Below are 13,807 nucleotides of genomic sequence, written 5' to 3'. Positions count from 1 at the left end.
GTTGATATCTATGAATATTCTCATAGGACATAATCATAGCTTCTGGCTCTGTTTCAGATTAATTGTCCAGCCTTAAATGTTCTCTTTTCTGTCTTTGGCAAGGTGTCAGCCCAGGGCATTCAGTCCACGCCTCTGAACTTGGCAGTGAACTGGCGATGTGAACCAGCAAGCACCGACCTGCGCATAGATTACAAGTACAACACAGATGCAATGGCAACAGCTGTGGCCCTTAACAACGTGCAGTTCTTGGTCCCCGTGGATGGAGGGGTAACCAAGCTCCAGGCGGTGCTTCCACCAGCAGTCTGGTAAGGAGCCACTAGCCCCCTTCCTCTTCACCAAAGGGCTCCTTCTGGCAAAGGCTTAACAGACATTTTAACATTTGTGTTTCCTATAGGAAGAGATCACAGTAGGCCTGGGTGTCAGGGTTCAGGGCAGAAAACAGAAACTGCTATAGCTATTTCAAGCAGAAAATGATTTAACACAGGGATTTCGTTCATGCACGAAAAGGCTGGATCTCCAAGAATATTTCCCAGAACACTGCAGAACTGACCCACCAGAGGAGTTGCTACCTCTGCTGCAACCAGGAAGGAGAGAAATTAGAAGGCTGTCAGTGGAGCCACTGAATTCGAGAATCCACCACCCTCATGAGAATCCAAGGATAAGAAAGCTCCTACTGGCACTGCCTAAACTGCTTCTCAACAACTGCAAAACCGAGACTGGATTGGAGCACTGTTTAAGAAGATTCCCTACATCATCTCAGGCTGCTGACTAGCAGAAAACAGCCCCAAAAGCCTCTGCCCTAGTTCTTTCCTCCAAATCTTAATTAGTGCATGTGATTGGTGGACCTTAGTCTGCATCTAGGACCCTAATTACAAGGGAGTCTGAGTTTCATTTTGCAGTCTCTGTATTATTAAAAGGTACACTAGAGAAGGTATGGGAACAGAAACAGAATAGACACCAAGTATCAATAATGGATATAAATAGAGCCTACTCTCCTAAGGAAAAATATTACAGTGATTCCATGTGATTGTTAGAAGCAAAAAGTAGAACATTTAAAAAAAAGAATGTCAACCATATAACAGCTTCAATTTAAATTACCTGAGTTAATTGATCAACTAACACTTCCCTTCTATTTTTTCAGTAGATGTGTTAAATTTTAACTGCACTGCCCTCTAAATGTTTAACTCTCTGACGGTGTTGTGACAGTAAAGAAAGAGAAAGCAGAGGATTTATGGATAGATGGATGGATAAATGAAAGGATGGATGGATGGAAGGGTGGATAGATGAAAGGAGGGAGGGGAAGAGGAGGGATGATGGATGGATGGATAGATAATGCTGAAATTGTAGCTAAAATTTTTAAGATCATTTTTATTAATTAACACTTTGGACAAATATGACATCCATTAAACAAAAACCCTTACATATGTAGAAGTCTTTTACCTATTTTATTTTTAGGAATGCCGACCAACAAAGAATATTGTGGAAGATTCCTGATATTTCTCAGAAGTCAGAAAATGGAGGTAATGCAATCACAGGCTTATTTTATTTAATATATAAAGCTGAAATAACTGTCAGATATTAAAAACCTATTAATCAAAATACCCTTAACACTAAAAGTAATCAAAGTATTTTGGTTAATTTTGTTATGTATTATTATTTTTACCAATAAGAGAAAATAGTTCTTCAATGAATCCTCTGTTACCTCTTTTCCTTCGAACACCCCACATCAAACAGACCATACATGAAGCAGAGACCTTCTAATGAAACATGTTTTCATTCTGTATCAGATCTCACACTCTGGTAGTTTAGATATTTTTCACTTTCCTTGTATAATAATCATAAGCTGGAAATACTTTGCCTTCCAAGTATCATGCTTCCAAATTTTGAAGTACCATTTGGCTGAATTACATTTTCATTGCTGTATTTAAAAAGTCATGAATAATATTTCATGACAGATATTATTCATCACTGTTTTGTCCCTGAAATATACATATACTATGTTCTAGGAAGATTGATTTTGCACTTTAACCTTGAATACAATTTCCAAAATTATATCCAGAATGTTGTGTTGACTGTTATCTTTTAAACTGTTATCAATAATACTCTTTTTGTAGGGGTAGGTTCTTTATTGGCAAGATTTCAGTTATCTGAAGGCCCAAGCAAACCTTCCCCATTGGTTGTGCAGTTTACAAGTGAAGGAAGCACTCTTTCTGGCTGTGACATTGAACTTGTTGGAGCAGGGTACAGATTTTCACTCATCAAGAAAAGGTTTGCTGCAGGTAAGTGGGTATCTTGTGTGCTTATTTGCAAACAACAATATTGCCTTAGCTATTCTTCCTTAAGAAGAAATATGTTATGATTTTCTGATCATCTTCCTCCTCTTCTTCTCCACGCCCAACCCCCATGTCCCATTGCAATCAGAAAGCAAACTAATTGTTGAATGAAGTAAAAATAGGACAATAAATTGGGGAAATCAGAAATTAGGATGGCCCTGCCTACTACTGACCTGTCATTCCAATTATATATGTATGCACACTGAGGTTAATGCTATAAATTCTACTTTGTTATATTGAGAAACAAGATAAATGCCGTTTTGTTACACTGACAAGCAAGATAAATGCTGTTTTGTCTCTTACCTGAAACTTCTTTTTCTGCAGCAGATCTTCATAGATTTTAGACTCAGGCTTAGCTGAGATCTAAGAGTATCCATCTTTCATTTCAATAACAACTTGAAAAAGTCTAAGCCAAAGATCAGAACCAGTTACCTTGAGCTGAAATGTGGTCATGAGACCCCTTTGGGGGCACACGTGAGAGTTTATTGGTAGGGATTCCCCAATATTAAGGTGATTTGTTTGCCAAGGATTTGCTGGGATACATCCAGGGTTTTATGGTTGCAGTGTTGATATAATTATTAATTAGCCCCCTTTCACTCTCAAAAATGGCCCACATTGAAAAGTAATTATATGATTACTCCTACTATAAGAAGTTGGATTCTCACATCCAGGAACAACTCTTCCAACCTATTCTGGGCAAAACCCAAACCCCTGCAAAGTGTTCATATATGGAAATGTGAAAAGGCAACCTGCTGGTCTAGAAAACTGAAAACTTTAAAACACTTTATGTGTTTTATGCTAGTATTGTACCCCTTAAGTATGTAATATTTAGCTTCTAGAAGTAAGGCAGGAAGAATAAAATGTTACCCACATAATAACCGCATTATGGAACTAGCAGATAACCTGTATGTTGTTTTATTTTGCAGGAAAATACTTGGCAGATAACTAATAAAATCTTATGCAAGGATTTGGAGATTCATATAATGGAGAACTGTTGTATGAGAAACAGATTTTAATTTTGGTTTGATGAAAACAAACCAAAAATCTGCACTTGGGATATATCTGCTGGAAATGTCAATGACTTTCAGCAATGATTTCCCTGACCCGATACCATGATGACCAGTCCTACAGTATTTACTTCTAGGTGTAATATTGTTAATGGTTTTAAAATGTAATTATTGTATTTGTAAATTGTACTCATTCCAGTAAGGCGGTTAGATACTTGAGTTTCAGCATTTTACCATTCCTGAAATGGATGTAATTTAAACTGTGGTATGTAAATTTAATAGTAGTACTGTTGAATGGCACAATGCTTACAGAGGTAGATTGCATTTTGTCAATATATAAAATTTAAATATAATATTGTTAGCTGTCATAAAGGGGGTGCCACGCACAAAGAAAATTTCCTTTTCTTCAGTCCTTAGTATGTTTTACTCTAGTGCTAAATAAAAATTCTATCTTCATATGTTTAGTGGATTAAATTCAGAAACTATTTCAGAAAAAATAATCTAAAGTTACAGCATATTCAAAGAAAAGCATTAATTGCCACTTTTTAAAAAGCTTTTTTTTCAAACTGCAAATTTCATAAAAATGCAAACTGTGTAAACAGGGCCTCTTATTTTTATAACTTGTGTAAAAAGGGAAAGCAATTCATATTTAAAGTTTAAGTATATGAAATTATAAACAAGAGTAAAGAAGATGTTGAAATCTTAATTACTCCCCTCCCTTCCACAGATTAGCAGATATGGGGACTACTGAATAATCAGACTAACACCAAAATTGTGGTTTTAAAATTTCAAGAATTTCCATGGTTAAACTGGTTAACAACTTTTGCACAATATCTCTAGACAGAGACCCTCCCATCCTAGCATGGAGAATTGTACCAAGCATCTTCCTCATTACCCACAGGAATCAAAATATTGACTCTAAAAAACCCAGAAAAGAAAGATTTCAGTCCCCTATTGAAATCCAGAAGTAGAATTTTAGTCATCATTTATATCATATGGGAAGGAAAAAATAAGCTTTATAAATGAAATTCTAACCACATTATTGTGCAATAAATTTCCTTTTGGATAAGATTCATTATATGTAACTATAAATCTTTGCTGTTCTTAGGGAATCAAAAAGAGAGTTATCAAAAATGTATGTTATGATTTCATTGTTGCAACGTATAATAAAAACTGTAATTATTCAGTCTGGCCTCAATATAGGAATTTAGGATGGAGAAGTTCTTCTTCAGGAGTCCCAGCTATAAAACCTTCCTCCATTACAATCTGAAAACATGAATCTTCCTTTAAGTCATAAAACCTATTTTAAATATAAACTCATTCCTGTTCTAGGTTATACTATTAAATAAATATAATTATTAAGTTGTTAAATTTATCATTAGTTGCTAAATTTTATTTACATCATTCATATTTGACAAAGAACTTTAGTCCCTTAAAATTTTAGAATCAAATTAAATTTTGTAAGCTTACTTTTAAAATGAATTGTGACTGGCAATTGTTTATAGTGGAATTTTTTAAATTAATATTTGTACTCCTCAATCAGTGCTTGCTACCAAGAGACTGTTCAAAATGATCTGTTTTACCTAAGAAGAATTCTTGCTGTTCAAACAAATTCTCGATTGGCTCCCCAAGCAATCTGACATTGAAGTTTTTTGAACAAGTAACTAATATAGTCACTTTAAAGATATTCAATTTTATTTTGAAATAAAAATAGAAAATGAAAACTTTTAAATCTCATAAAACATGGGGAAATTTCAAACACTGGAACCAATGGAGAGTAAGTAGCAGAAAATTGAGTATTATCCAGCATATGAATATAAAAATGTGTTTTTAAGATATTAATCCCTGAGAAAACATATTAAATATTAACATAAAGCATATTAAAAATATGTAAATATTATTTGTTCTCATGTCTTGCTCATTATATTTTATTTTATACCATTCTAGAGGGAATTAGTAATTAAACACAAGGTTTTCCTTTCATAGAATACTTTTGTTTATATTATAAAATGTAATTTAAAACAGATTACATTAATCTCTAACATTATTCAAATGTCTCTAGATACCAAATTTGAAACTATGAAGATATGATTCCATAACTGGTCTTTATGAAACAGAATAAAAGTCAATGATTTCAAAATTATTAATTAATTTTGAAATATTATTATTGAATAACAAGAACCTCAGTAGAGAATATATCCCTTCTTCTTTTGGAAAATAGGTCAAATAACAACACAATAAATTCATATCAGGGATTTAGATTTTGGTAGGTTTTTTTTAAACTTGTAGTTTATAATCTCCTGTTATTCTTGTATCCATAGTACTATACAATAAGAAATAGTGTTAGGAAAAATGATCCTAGACAGTGAAATTATAAAGAAACATTAGGTCAGGTTCATTATCAATTCCTAAAACAAAATGTGCTACTACATGTTCAGATTTTTAATACCAAGCATTAAAAGAAAAAGATGTCTCATTAGCCAGGACACCATTTCCTGAGTGTTCTAATTAAATAGAAAATATGAATGCTTTATTTTGCAACATGGAAAATGTGTTTTTTTAATAAATTTCATATTTTTCACATTATTTTTAAAAATAAATTTCTGTTAAGCATTAGTCTGAATTTTATCATAATTGGAACATATAGTTCCAAACAATTTAATTTTAAATTGCTTTTAAAGCTCTATTGTTCTCTATACTTACAGTCAAAATGAAAATTCACTGTATAGTATTAGGAAATGCATTTCACCTGTAAAGAAAGAATGTCTACATTTCAAATGGTTTCAAGTGAATACAGAGGAACCATCCCCTCCAGAAAGTCAGATTACAATTGTTTTACTTTTGTTTTTATGAATTTTTACTCAGTCTCAATCTGCAAAGTGTTTGAGGCCATAATTACTCATATTCCCATTTCCAAACATTCATTTCAAAGAAGCCTTTCAATATCAGCTCTACCACTAACTCTGCTATATGACCTTAGAAAATCATAGCCCTTTTTAATTTTTCAGCTTTAGAATGGGCATTGGGATTGCCAGTGGTTTCCAAGCTTTTCTTAACAGTCACTTTTTTTCTACTAAAATTGCACATGAATTCCTATTAGCAAAATAACTAAAAGCAATGAAGGAGTTCTTCCAAGCAGTTTAAATCTGGCTCTCCAGAGCACTGTTTAAATACCATAATAACACAACTGTGATCTATAAATCTCCCATCTCAGACGTTCCATGGTTCTACTTGATTAAGAGAGATCCACCTGTGGGGGCTTTACAATCACAGTACTTGATACACTATAAAAATTTATATTCTCTTGAGTGCCATATACCATTCACTATGGATGTTAGCTCACCTAATCTTTATATCAACCCCTAAATGGTACATACTCTTTTTAATCAGTATTTTACAAATGGTGATATTGAGTCTTAGATTAATACAATTATTATTAATTTTTTAAAAAGTGACATAGCAGCTGAAAGTAACCCAGTTATCTTGACAACAATGGGAGCAATTGACCTGTTTTACTTATTCATTCTAGGCAATGAACTCTTCTGTTTTATTTTACCATACATATTCCACTTGAATACCCAGGTAAAGGGTGCTATGAAAAATTAATACCAAAATAAGGATAATTCCCAAAGCAAAATTGTTGGCAAAATTATGTTTCTCAAAGCATGGTATGTGAACCACTTGTTTATCATTTATTTAACAAGGGCAATTGTTTTGGCTTAAGCATCACTATAACCCCAGAGCCTAGAAGATAGTGGGCATCAGTAAATTTATACTGAATAAATATATCTGTAGGGGTGGAGTTTAAGAATATGTACTTTGACAAGCACCCAAAATTTGAGAATCACTGCCCTAGTAGATCTCTCAAATACTTCTTAGTTCTGAAATTGCATCAAATTTTAGACACTCAATTATTACTTGAATACCATTTTTCTAGAGAGCATGTTGGTTGGTTTTTTTTTTTTTTCCATCCAGTCCATTTAGCTTCCTCCAATCTTGAAAGAAAAAAAAAAGGTAGAGAGATTTGTTTAGGAAAACACCCCCTTTTTTTTTAGGGTTCTTTTATGCTGTCTCAAAGTGTCCTAACATGCATTCTCTCATTTTCATTTTTCTGTCCTTTTGTCTATGTTGTCAAAAGATTAAAAGAAGAAATAGGGAGGGTGCAAGCTATCATGAAATCCAGATAAAATTTCTTCCTTCCTGTCAGGGACACAGACATCTAACTTGTGAGTTAACACTATTTATTCTGTAGGCCTTTGAACAATGTGTTATCAGCATCAGTTCAGTTCAGTTCAGTGGCTCAGTCGTGTCCGACTCTTTGTGACCCCATGAATTGCAGCACACCAGGCCTCCCTGTCCATCACCAACTCCCAGAATTCACCCAAACTCAGGTGCATTGAGTCGGTGATGCCATCCAGCCATTTCATCCTCTGTCATCCCTTTCTCCTCCTGCTCCGAGTCCCTCGCAGCATCAGGATATTTTCCAATGAGTCAACCCTTTGCATGAGGTGGCCAAAGTGTTGGAGTTTCAGCCTCAGCATCAGTCCTTCCAATGAACACCATCAGCATGGACTAGTGTAATTCCAAGAGAACTGCACCAATCATTTTTGGGTTTGCATTTTTTTCCTCAAAATTATCACAGTCTGTCAATTAAAGTTGAATGATACGGAAAATGTAGTAAGGAGATGAGTTTATGGTTTGTTGGGTTTTTTTTCTTTCTTTCTTTTTTCCAAAAGATGAAGCATTTGAGCAAAGTCTCATTCAATCTAAATGTTTTCTTTTTACTACATAGTTTTCTGATCAGGATTTTTTTTAAATGGAAGCATAATTTTTTATGATATCAAAATTGGGATTATCTCCAAATACTGCTTTAAAAGTTAATGTAAAGTCAACATGATACTTCCTTAAAATGAGTCAGATTAAATTGTTGATGTGAATGAACAAATCAGTCTTTGTTACACTGATAAAGAGACTGTTCTGGTGAACCACCCCACCTCCTTTAATGTGTTTGCTTCTCTCTTGAGGCTTTCTTTTGTTTTCCCACTCTTTTTCTTTTTTTTTCTTTAGCAAACAGTAGTTAAATGCCATTTGCTCATTGATGAATCAAGCATGACTACCATTATATTACTTTTTGCCCACTGAATGCATGGAGGAAAACTGAGATAGGAATGCAATTTTTAAGTCCCCAACTATAAAAACAAACAACAAAACCCACTAGCACTTCTATTTCTTTGATATTCTGTCATCTGCTATAGGCGAGAACTGCATTTTAAATATGTAATTGAATACTAAACATCCTTTTTGAAAGAATGTCAAATTTTAGGGTCTATTGACTAACGTTGGTCAGACCTCTTACAGTTGCTCATGTTTAATATCTGATTTTTATCCAAAATGAGTATTCCTAGGAGAGAATATCACCTCCCTATTTGTTGACATTCACCACAGGTATAATAACTTATTCTCTAAATTCAACTTCTAAAGTTATTTTTCCTTTGATTTACAGTATTTCTAATTATCTCCTATCTCTAAGGTAGCACATTGCCCATTCTAAGTACATCTTTAACCTTATAACAAAAGAGAAAAGCAAACTTTATGTGTCCCTTAACTGGTAAAAATAATAATAAGGAAAGGGTAATTTTACTTCATTCATCATATTCTGGTATTTCCAAAATCATGTTCAACACTGCTTCTTCTGCCAAGTGTTCATTGTGGTCTGAGAATAAATGATTCTAGACAATAGACCTCACTCTTTGGACATTGTTAATTAATGTTAGTGCTTTAATGAAGCTTAAGAAAGTTTTGAATCAAGAAAACACATCTTGAAGAAACTTTAGAAAAGTTTTGTTTTACATATCTTTCAGCAACTTAAAATAATATAACCAGGAATGCTTTGAAAAAGATGCTTCTGGTTTTTTGTTTTAACCCTAAGGAAAATTTATGCCACTTTAAATGAATCTACTTTAAAGTTCATTAGTATATCTTAGTGAATTTTATCACCTAATATATTCAAAACAGTAAAATTGTTTCACCATTTAATTTTTTTAAGTATTATTTTTAAGATCTGCACCTATGGGTATCACATCATGCTGCAATCTGTTGAAGATGGTCCAGATTCTTTACTGAGTGTAATTAATACTCGTGAACAATCCTTGGTAATACTTTATCTAAATGCTTTAAGAAATTAAATCATGATGAATTGATGCTCACAGGATTTTTACATAATCTTGTTAGAAATTATATGAAAAACATTTCAGTTAAACCCAAGAAAAATGTGCTATTTAGTATAGATTTTGCAAGACTCCTACATTCTGTTACAAGCAGAGCATTACATAGTACTTTTTGCTTTGCTTTATTTTGCAAATCTGTTGTTTTCATGAACAAAGTTTCTTTAAAAATTCCTGGGTAAACTGTCTGTGATCAGAGAGAAAAGCGTAAAGCTGAATCACTTTACATTTCTCTAAATACAGTTCAATTTTTAATTCAAAGTGTGTGAATCATCATTATGGATTATAAAACATTTATCATTTTTAAACATTCCTTTGAATGTGTATATCATGCAAATGTTAATTCCATCTTATTTGTTCAGTTGTTTATTACTTCGCTGACCTTTTCTTTTGGGAAAACAAATTTTAGTAGTTTTCATACATCTCCACTTTAAAATATTTTAAATAATACAAAAAATGACTAGCACTGGGATCACTGTCCCAAGGTCCAATGTCAGGTTTTTTCTTGTCCTTATGAGATGATAGGATGATAATTTTTATAGCTGTGATTTTGCAGGTCAGTATTTCAGTTTTACTTTCTTAATATATGCATGAGAGAGACTGACCTCTGTTTCATTTCCCTCTTTGTGTCTGTCTCTCTCTCAGTCTAAGGGACTTGGAACATTGCTGCTGAATAATTTTTCTTGAAAAAGCCAAGTGTTCATATGATATATAACTCATCTATAAGCAGGGCTTCACTACAGGTCAAGCAGTCATTTAAAGAGCTGGATTTTTAAACTGTTTGAAGAGTACTGGATTTCAATATACAGAGGATTTTTTTTTGACTTTGGATAGGAGAAGATCTAAAATGGTCAAATTTTAATTTTTGTGCCTGCTAAGTGGCAATATAAGGCATTTTTTGTACTTTTAACAGTAAGAGAAACTAGGAAAAGAATCTCAGAGAAATTTAGCTGTATTTCTAAAAGTAATAAAATTCAGTCAGCTGTCTTTCTTAAGGAAAATGCTATTAGTGTATACTTTGAGTTGGTGGTAGCATTTATTCAAAGATCTCCACAATATCAGTAGCAAAAGTAAGCAATGTCTTCTTGACCTTGGATGGAGTACATATTTTCACAAAATACCTTGAGCATAAAATATTTATAAAAAGAATAGTGGGCTAAAAGACTCAAATATACTTTGAAAATCAATTAAAATGTTGATGACTGGCTCTTTTTCCTACATGTGTAATTCAACAGAGAATACTTTATTCTCATAGCCGTAACTGCTTTGTCTGTGATGAAATCTCTGTTGCGTCTGTGCTGTGCTCAAGAAAAAACCAGCAAAAGAATCATGGGTTTGTTCCTTCACAGAACTGCCCAAAGCTCTCTGATGAGCAATGGTGATATGAATGTGTAATACTGACTTCTTGAAGATAATCATGAGAACATTTTAATGTTACTTGCCTTATACATTAGAAAAAAATGTGGGTATCATTTTTTGTAAATAATGATTTTTACAAATTTTTTTTTCCTTCATAATTTTCCCAATCACCCATTTCACAAAATTCTGAATATGCAATTATTTATCATGGCACATTACTACAACTAGGGTTCCCATTTCAGGACAAAGTTTAATTATATGTGAGAACAAAATCAAATATCTCAGTAAATTGTTATTTCAATGTAATTTTTTCTGGAAAATAAATGAAAAACAAAAATAAATTGAGTTGTAAATCTCTTTTATTACCAGCCTCTTAAAATTTTACCACATTTCTGGAAAAGTTATTGCATATTTAGGGTGGGCATGGTGGGCAGAAGTGGGGGCACAGTGCAAGGGCTTTAGAGTTGGACAAATCCTAGCTCTATAACTACAGTCTTGAGTATGTTACTCAATGATTCTTCATTTCCTTAAATAAAGTTAATAACCCCTTATCCTGGGATCATTGGACAGATTAAATGAGATAATATTTACCAGTCACTTAACAATTCCTATTACAAAGATCGAAGGCAAATGAAGAATTGGGTGGCAGAGGATGAGATGGTTAGATAGCATCACCAACTCAATGGACATGAATCTGAGCAAACTCTAGGAGATAGCGAAGGACAGGGAAGCCTGGCCTGCTGCAGTCAACAAGGTCATAGAGAGCTGACTGAACAACCACAACAACAGTTACATAGTGAATAGCCACAATCCTCTCCTGGTCTTATTTTTCTGTGAATAGCGATGAGATGGGCCAGAAAATGTTACTGCTCTTTCTCCAATACTATCCTAACCGTTACCTGCTCTATCCTTATCTGGATGTATTGTGATTGACAGGCAATTCTAGCTGCACTGGGCACTCATCAAAGGACCTGCACCAGGCTAGGTGCTTAAAGGCACCATCTTATTTCTATCTCCAGTGGTTGCCCACTTTGTGAGGGTCCCTTCAAGGTCTGGTGTTTTCCCCTTGTGATGAGGGAGGGGTTCTGCGGTTATAAGGGGGGATAGTTATTAAGGGGAAGGGTCCAGTGGTTGTGTCAGGTAAGTCCTCAACCCCAAACAGTCTCCGTTTCAAATCTTTTTAAACTTTAAGGGCTGGGGAGGATGATGTTAAGGAAAGTGTAAAAAAAGTATAAAAGTTTATAATGCATGAAAGATAAGCCTGTGAGTTCCAAGGGGTCTTGGGTATATTATTATCTCAGAATCTCAATTCTCTAAATCTGTAAAGGAATAACAACCCTTTCTTGAAAGAGTTGTTGGGAGGACTGGGTAAAACTAAAGCTGTTTGCCAGTACCTGGCAAATGTAATTATTCCTATTATCAATCACACGGTGGAATTGCGGGGTCAGGGGTCGGGGGAGGGGATGGGGGTGCTTTACTTTCTGTGCCTCGCATTTCCTGTCCTAGAAACCGGCGGCATTTCCCATCCCTGTCCTCGACATCTGCAAAAGGAAGCTGATGAGGGCTCTCAGGGCTGCCTCTTGAGTCCCCGATGTCCCCCTCGCTATAGAATGACCCGGCTCCTCTGCAGCTCGCGGCCACCCCCACAGCACAGCCGGGCCCAGGGCAGCCCGCTCGGGCAGTGACGAGGAGCTCCTTTACGTCCTTAGAGGACCACGCAACTACTATGCCTGCCTGGGGCGGGCCAAGGACTCTGTTTGAGAAGGTCACCTTGGAGACAAGTCGCGGAGTCCAGTGGGAGTGCGGGAGTGCGCGGGCAGAGAGGAAGCCTGGGAGGCGGGAGCCTTGCCAGGCGCCCTGCAGTGGAGGAGCCTGCGGTCTGGGAGGCCCCCCGGGGCTGAGCCGCGCCTGCAACTCCAGCTCCAGACCTGCCTTAGGTAAGTGCGTCCTCTCCGCAGAGCGCCTGGGCAGTAGCAGAGAGACCAAGGCAAAAAGCAAGTTCGAAGGTCCGGGGGACTAAGGAGAGAGAGCCCAGTATTGAGAAATGGCCTGCCTGCCTTGTCCACGACCTCTCTCTCCCATGCCTTATTCCTCCTCCCTCCAAGAAATTAGAAAAAAGTGACCCCAATTTTCAGAACTGGAAGCGTGCCTGACCTTTGGTTCCCTGCCTGCCTGCGTGTCTGGGCTTTAGAGTGATGCCCAGTGCAGAGCTGGCCAGCCGGGTCCAGCTGTGGAGCAACTTGAGTTCTGAGCAGTCTACCTGAGGTCTACTTGGAGACACTAGCAGCCTCTGCCTCTCAGGACCTCTAGGTCTGGATTCTAGCCTGCCCTGCAGCTTTGGAAAAAGGTGAACAGACTCAGGTATGTGTGTGTCTCTTTAAGAATGAAACCTGAATGACCTTCTTATTAAATAGGCTCAGTATGTCTTGTCCACACATACACACATGCTCAGACACTCTCATGTACACAGACACACTCCTACACACAAACGCACACACATGCAGTGCAAAGACATGTCACACACAAAGGTGCACACACAGACACAGCAACACACGCTCAGGTACACAGATAATCATACGCACAGGTGCACACACAAAGAGATGCTCACACTGGCTCACATCATGGGGACACACTCATGTTCATAAACACAAGCACATGCCCACAGAGACACACGCTCACACAGAGATGCTCACACCTGACGCAGTCTCACGGGTGCACAATCACACACATCCACACTGCCTCTCTTCCTAACGCACAGAACCTCCGCTGTTTTTGTGTACCCTTCAGTACCCTTTGCCTCTGTCTACCCTGACGTTGATTACACTGGGGTTCTAGACTGTGTTCTTGTCAGCTCTACCCGCTTCAACTGCCACCTTTTTGAAGG

The 13,807-nt window shown here is 36.1% G+C and overlaps 1 protein-coding gene across 1 annotated transcript in view; it reads left to right on the top strand.

Moving 5' to 3' along the window:
- Nucleotides 1–3,311, top strand: part of SGIP1 (SH3GL interacting endocytic adaptor 1) — a 156,065-nt gene extending 152,754 nt beyond the window's left edge. The window contains exons 22-25 of the mRNA XM_068961192.1: nucleotides 103–305; nucleotides 1,456–1,520; nucleotides 2,115–2,279; nucleotides 3,260–3,311. Coding sequence (XP_068817293.1) covers nucleotides 103–305; nucleotides 1,456–1,520; nucleotides 2,115–2,279; nucleotides 3,260–3,282 — 456 coding nt within the window. The 3' untranslated portion in view covers nucleotides 3,283–3,311. The remainder of the gene's footprint in view (nucleotides 1–102; nucleotides 306–1,455; nucleotides 1,521–2,114; nucleotides 2,280–3,259) is intronic.
- Nucleotides 3,312–13,807: the final 10,496 nt, after the last annotated feature.

This window comes from Capricornis sumatraensis, chromosome 2 (assembly GCF_032405125.1).
Source record: "Capricornis sumatraensis isolate serow.1 chromosome 2, serow.2, whole genome shotgun sequence".
Lineage (NCBI taxonomy): Eukaryota > Metazoa > Chordata > Mammalia > Artiodactyla > Bovidae > Capricornis > Capricornis sumatraensis.
Note: the sequence above shows the minus strand (reverse complement) of the source record. Positions and strands in the feature narration are given on the sequence as shown.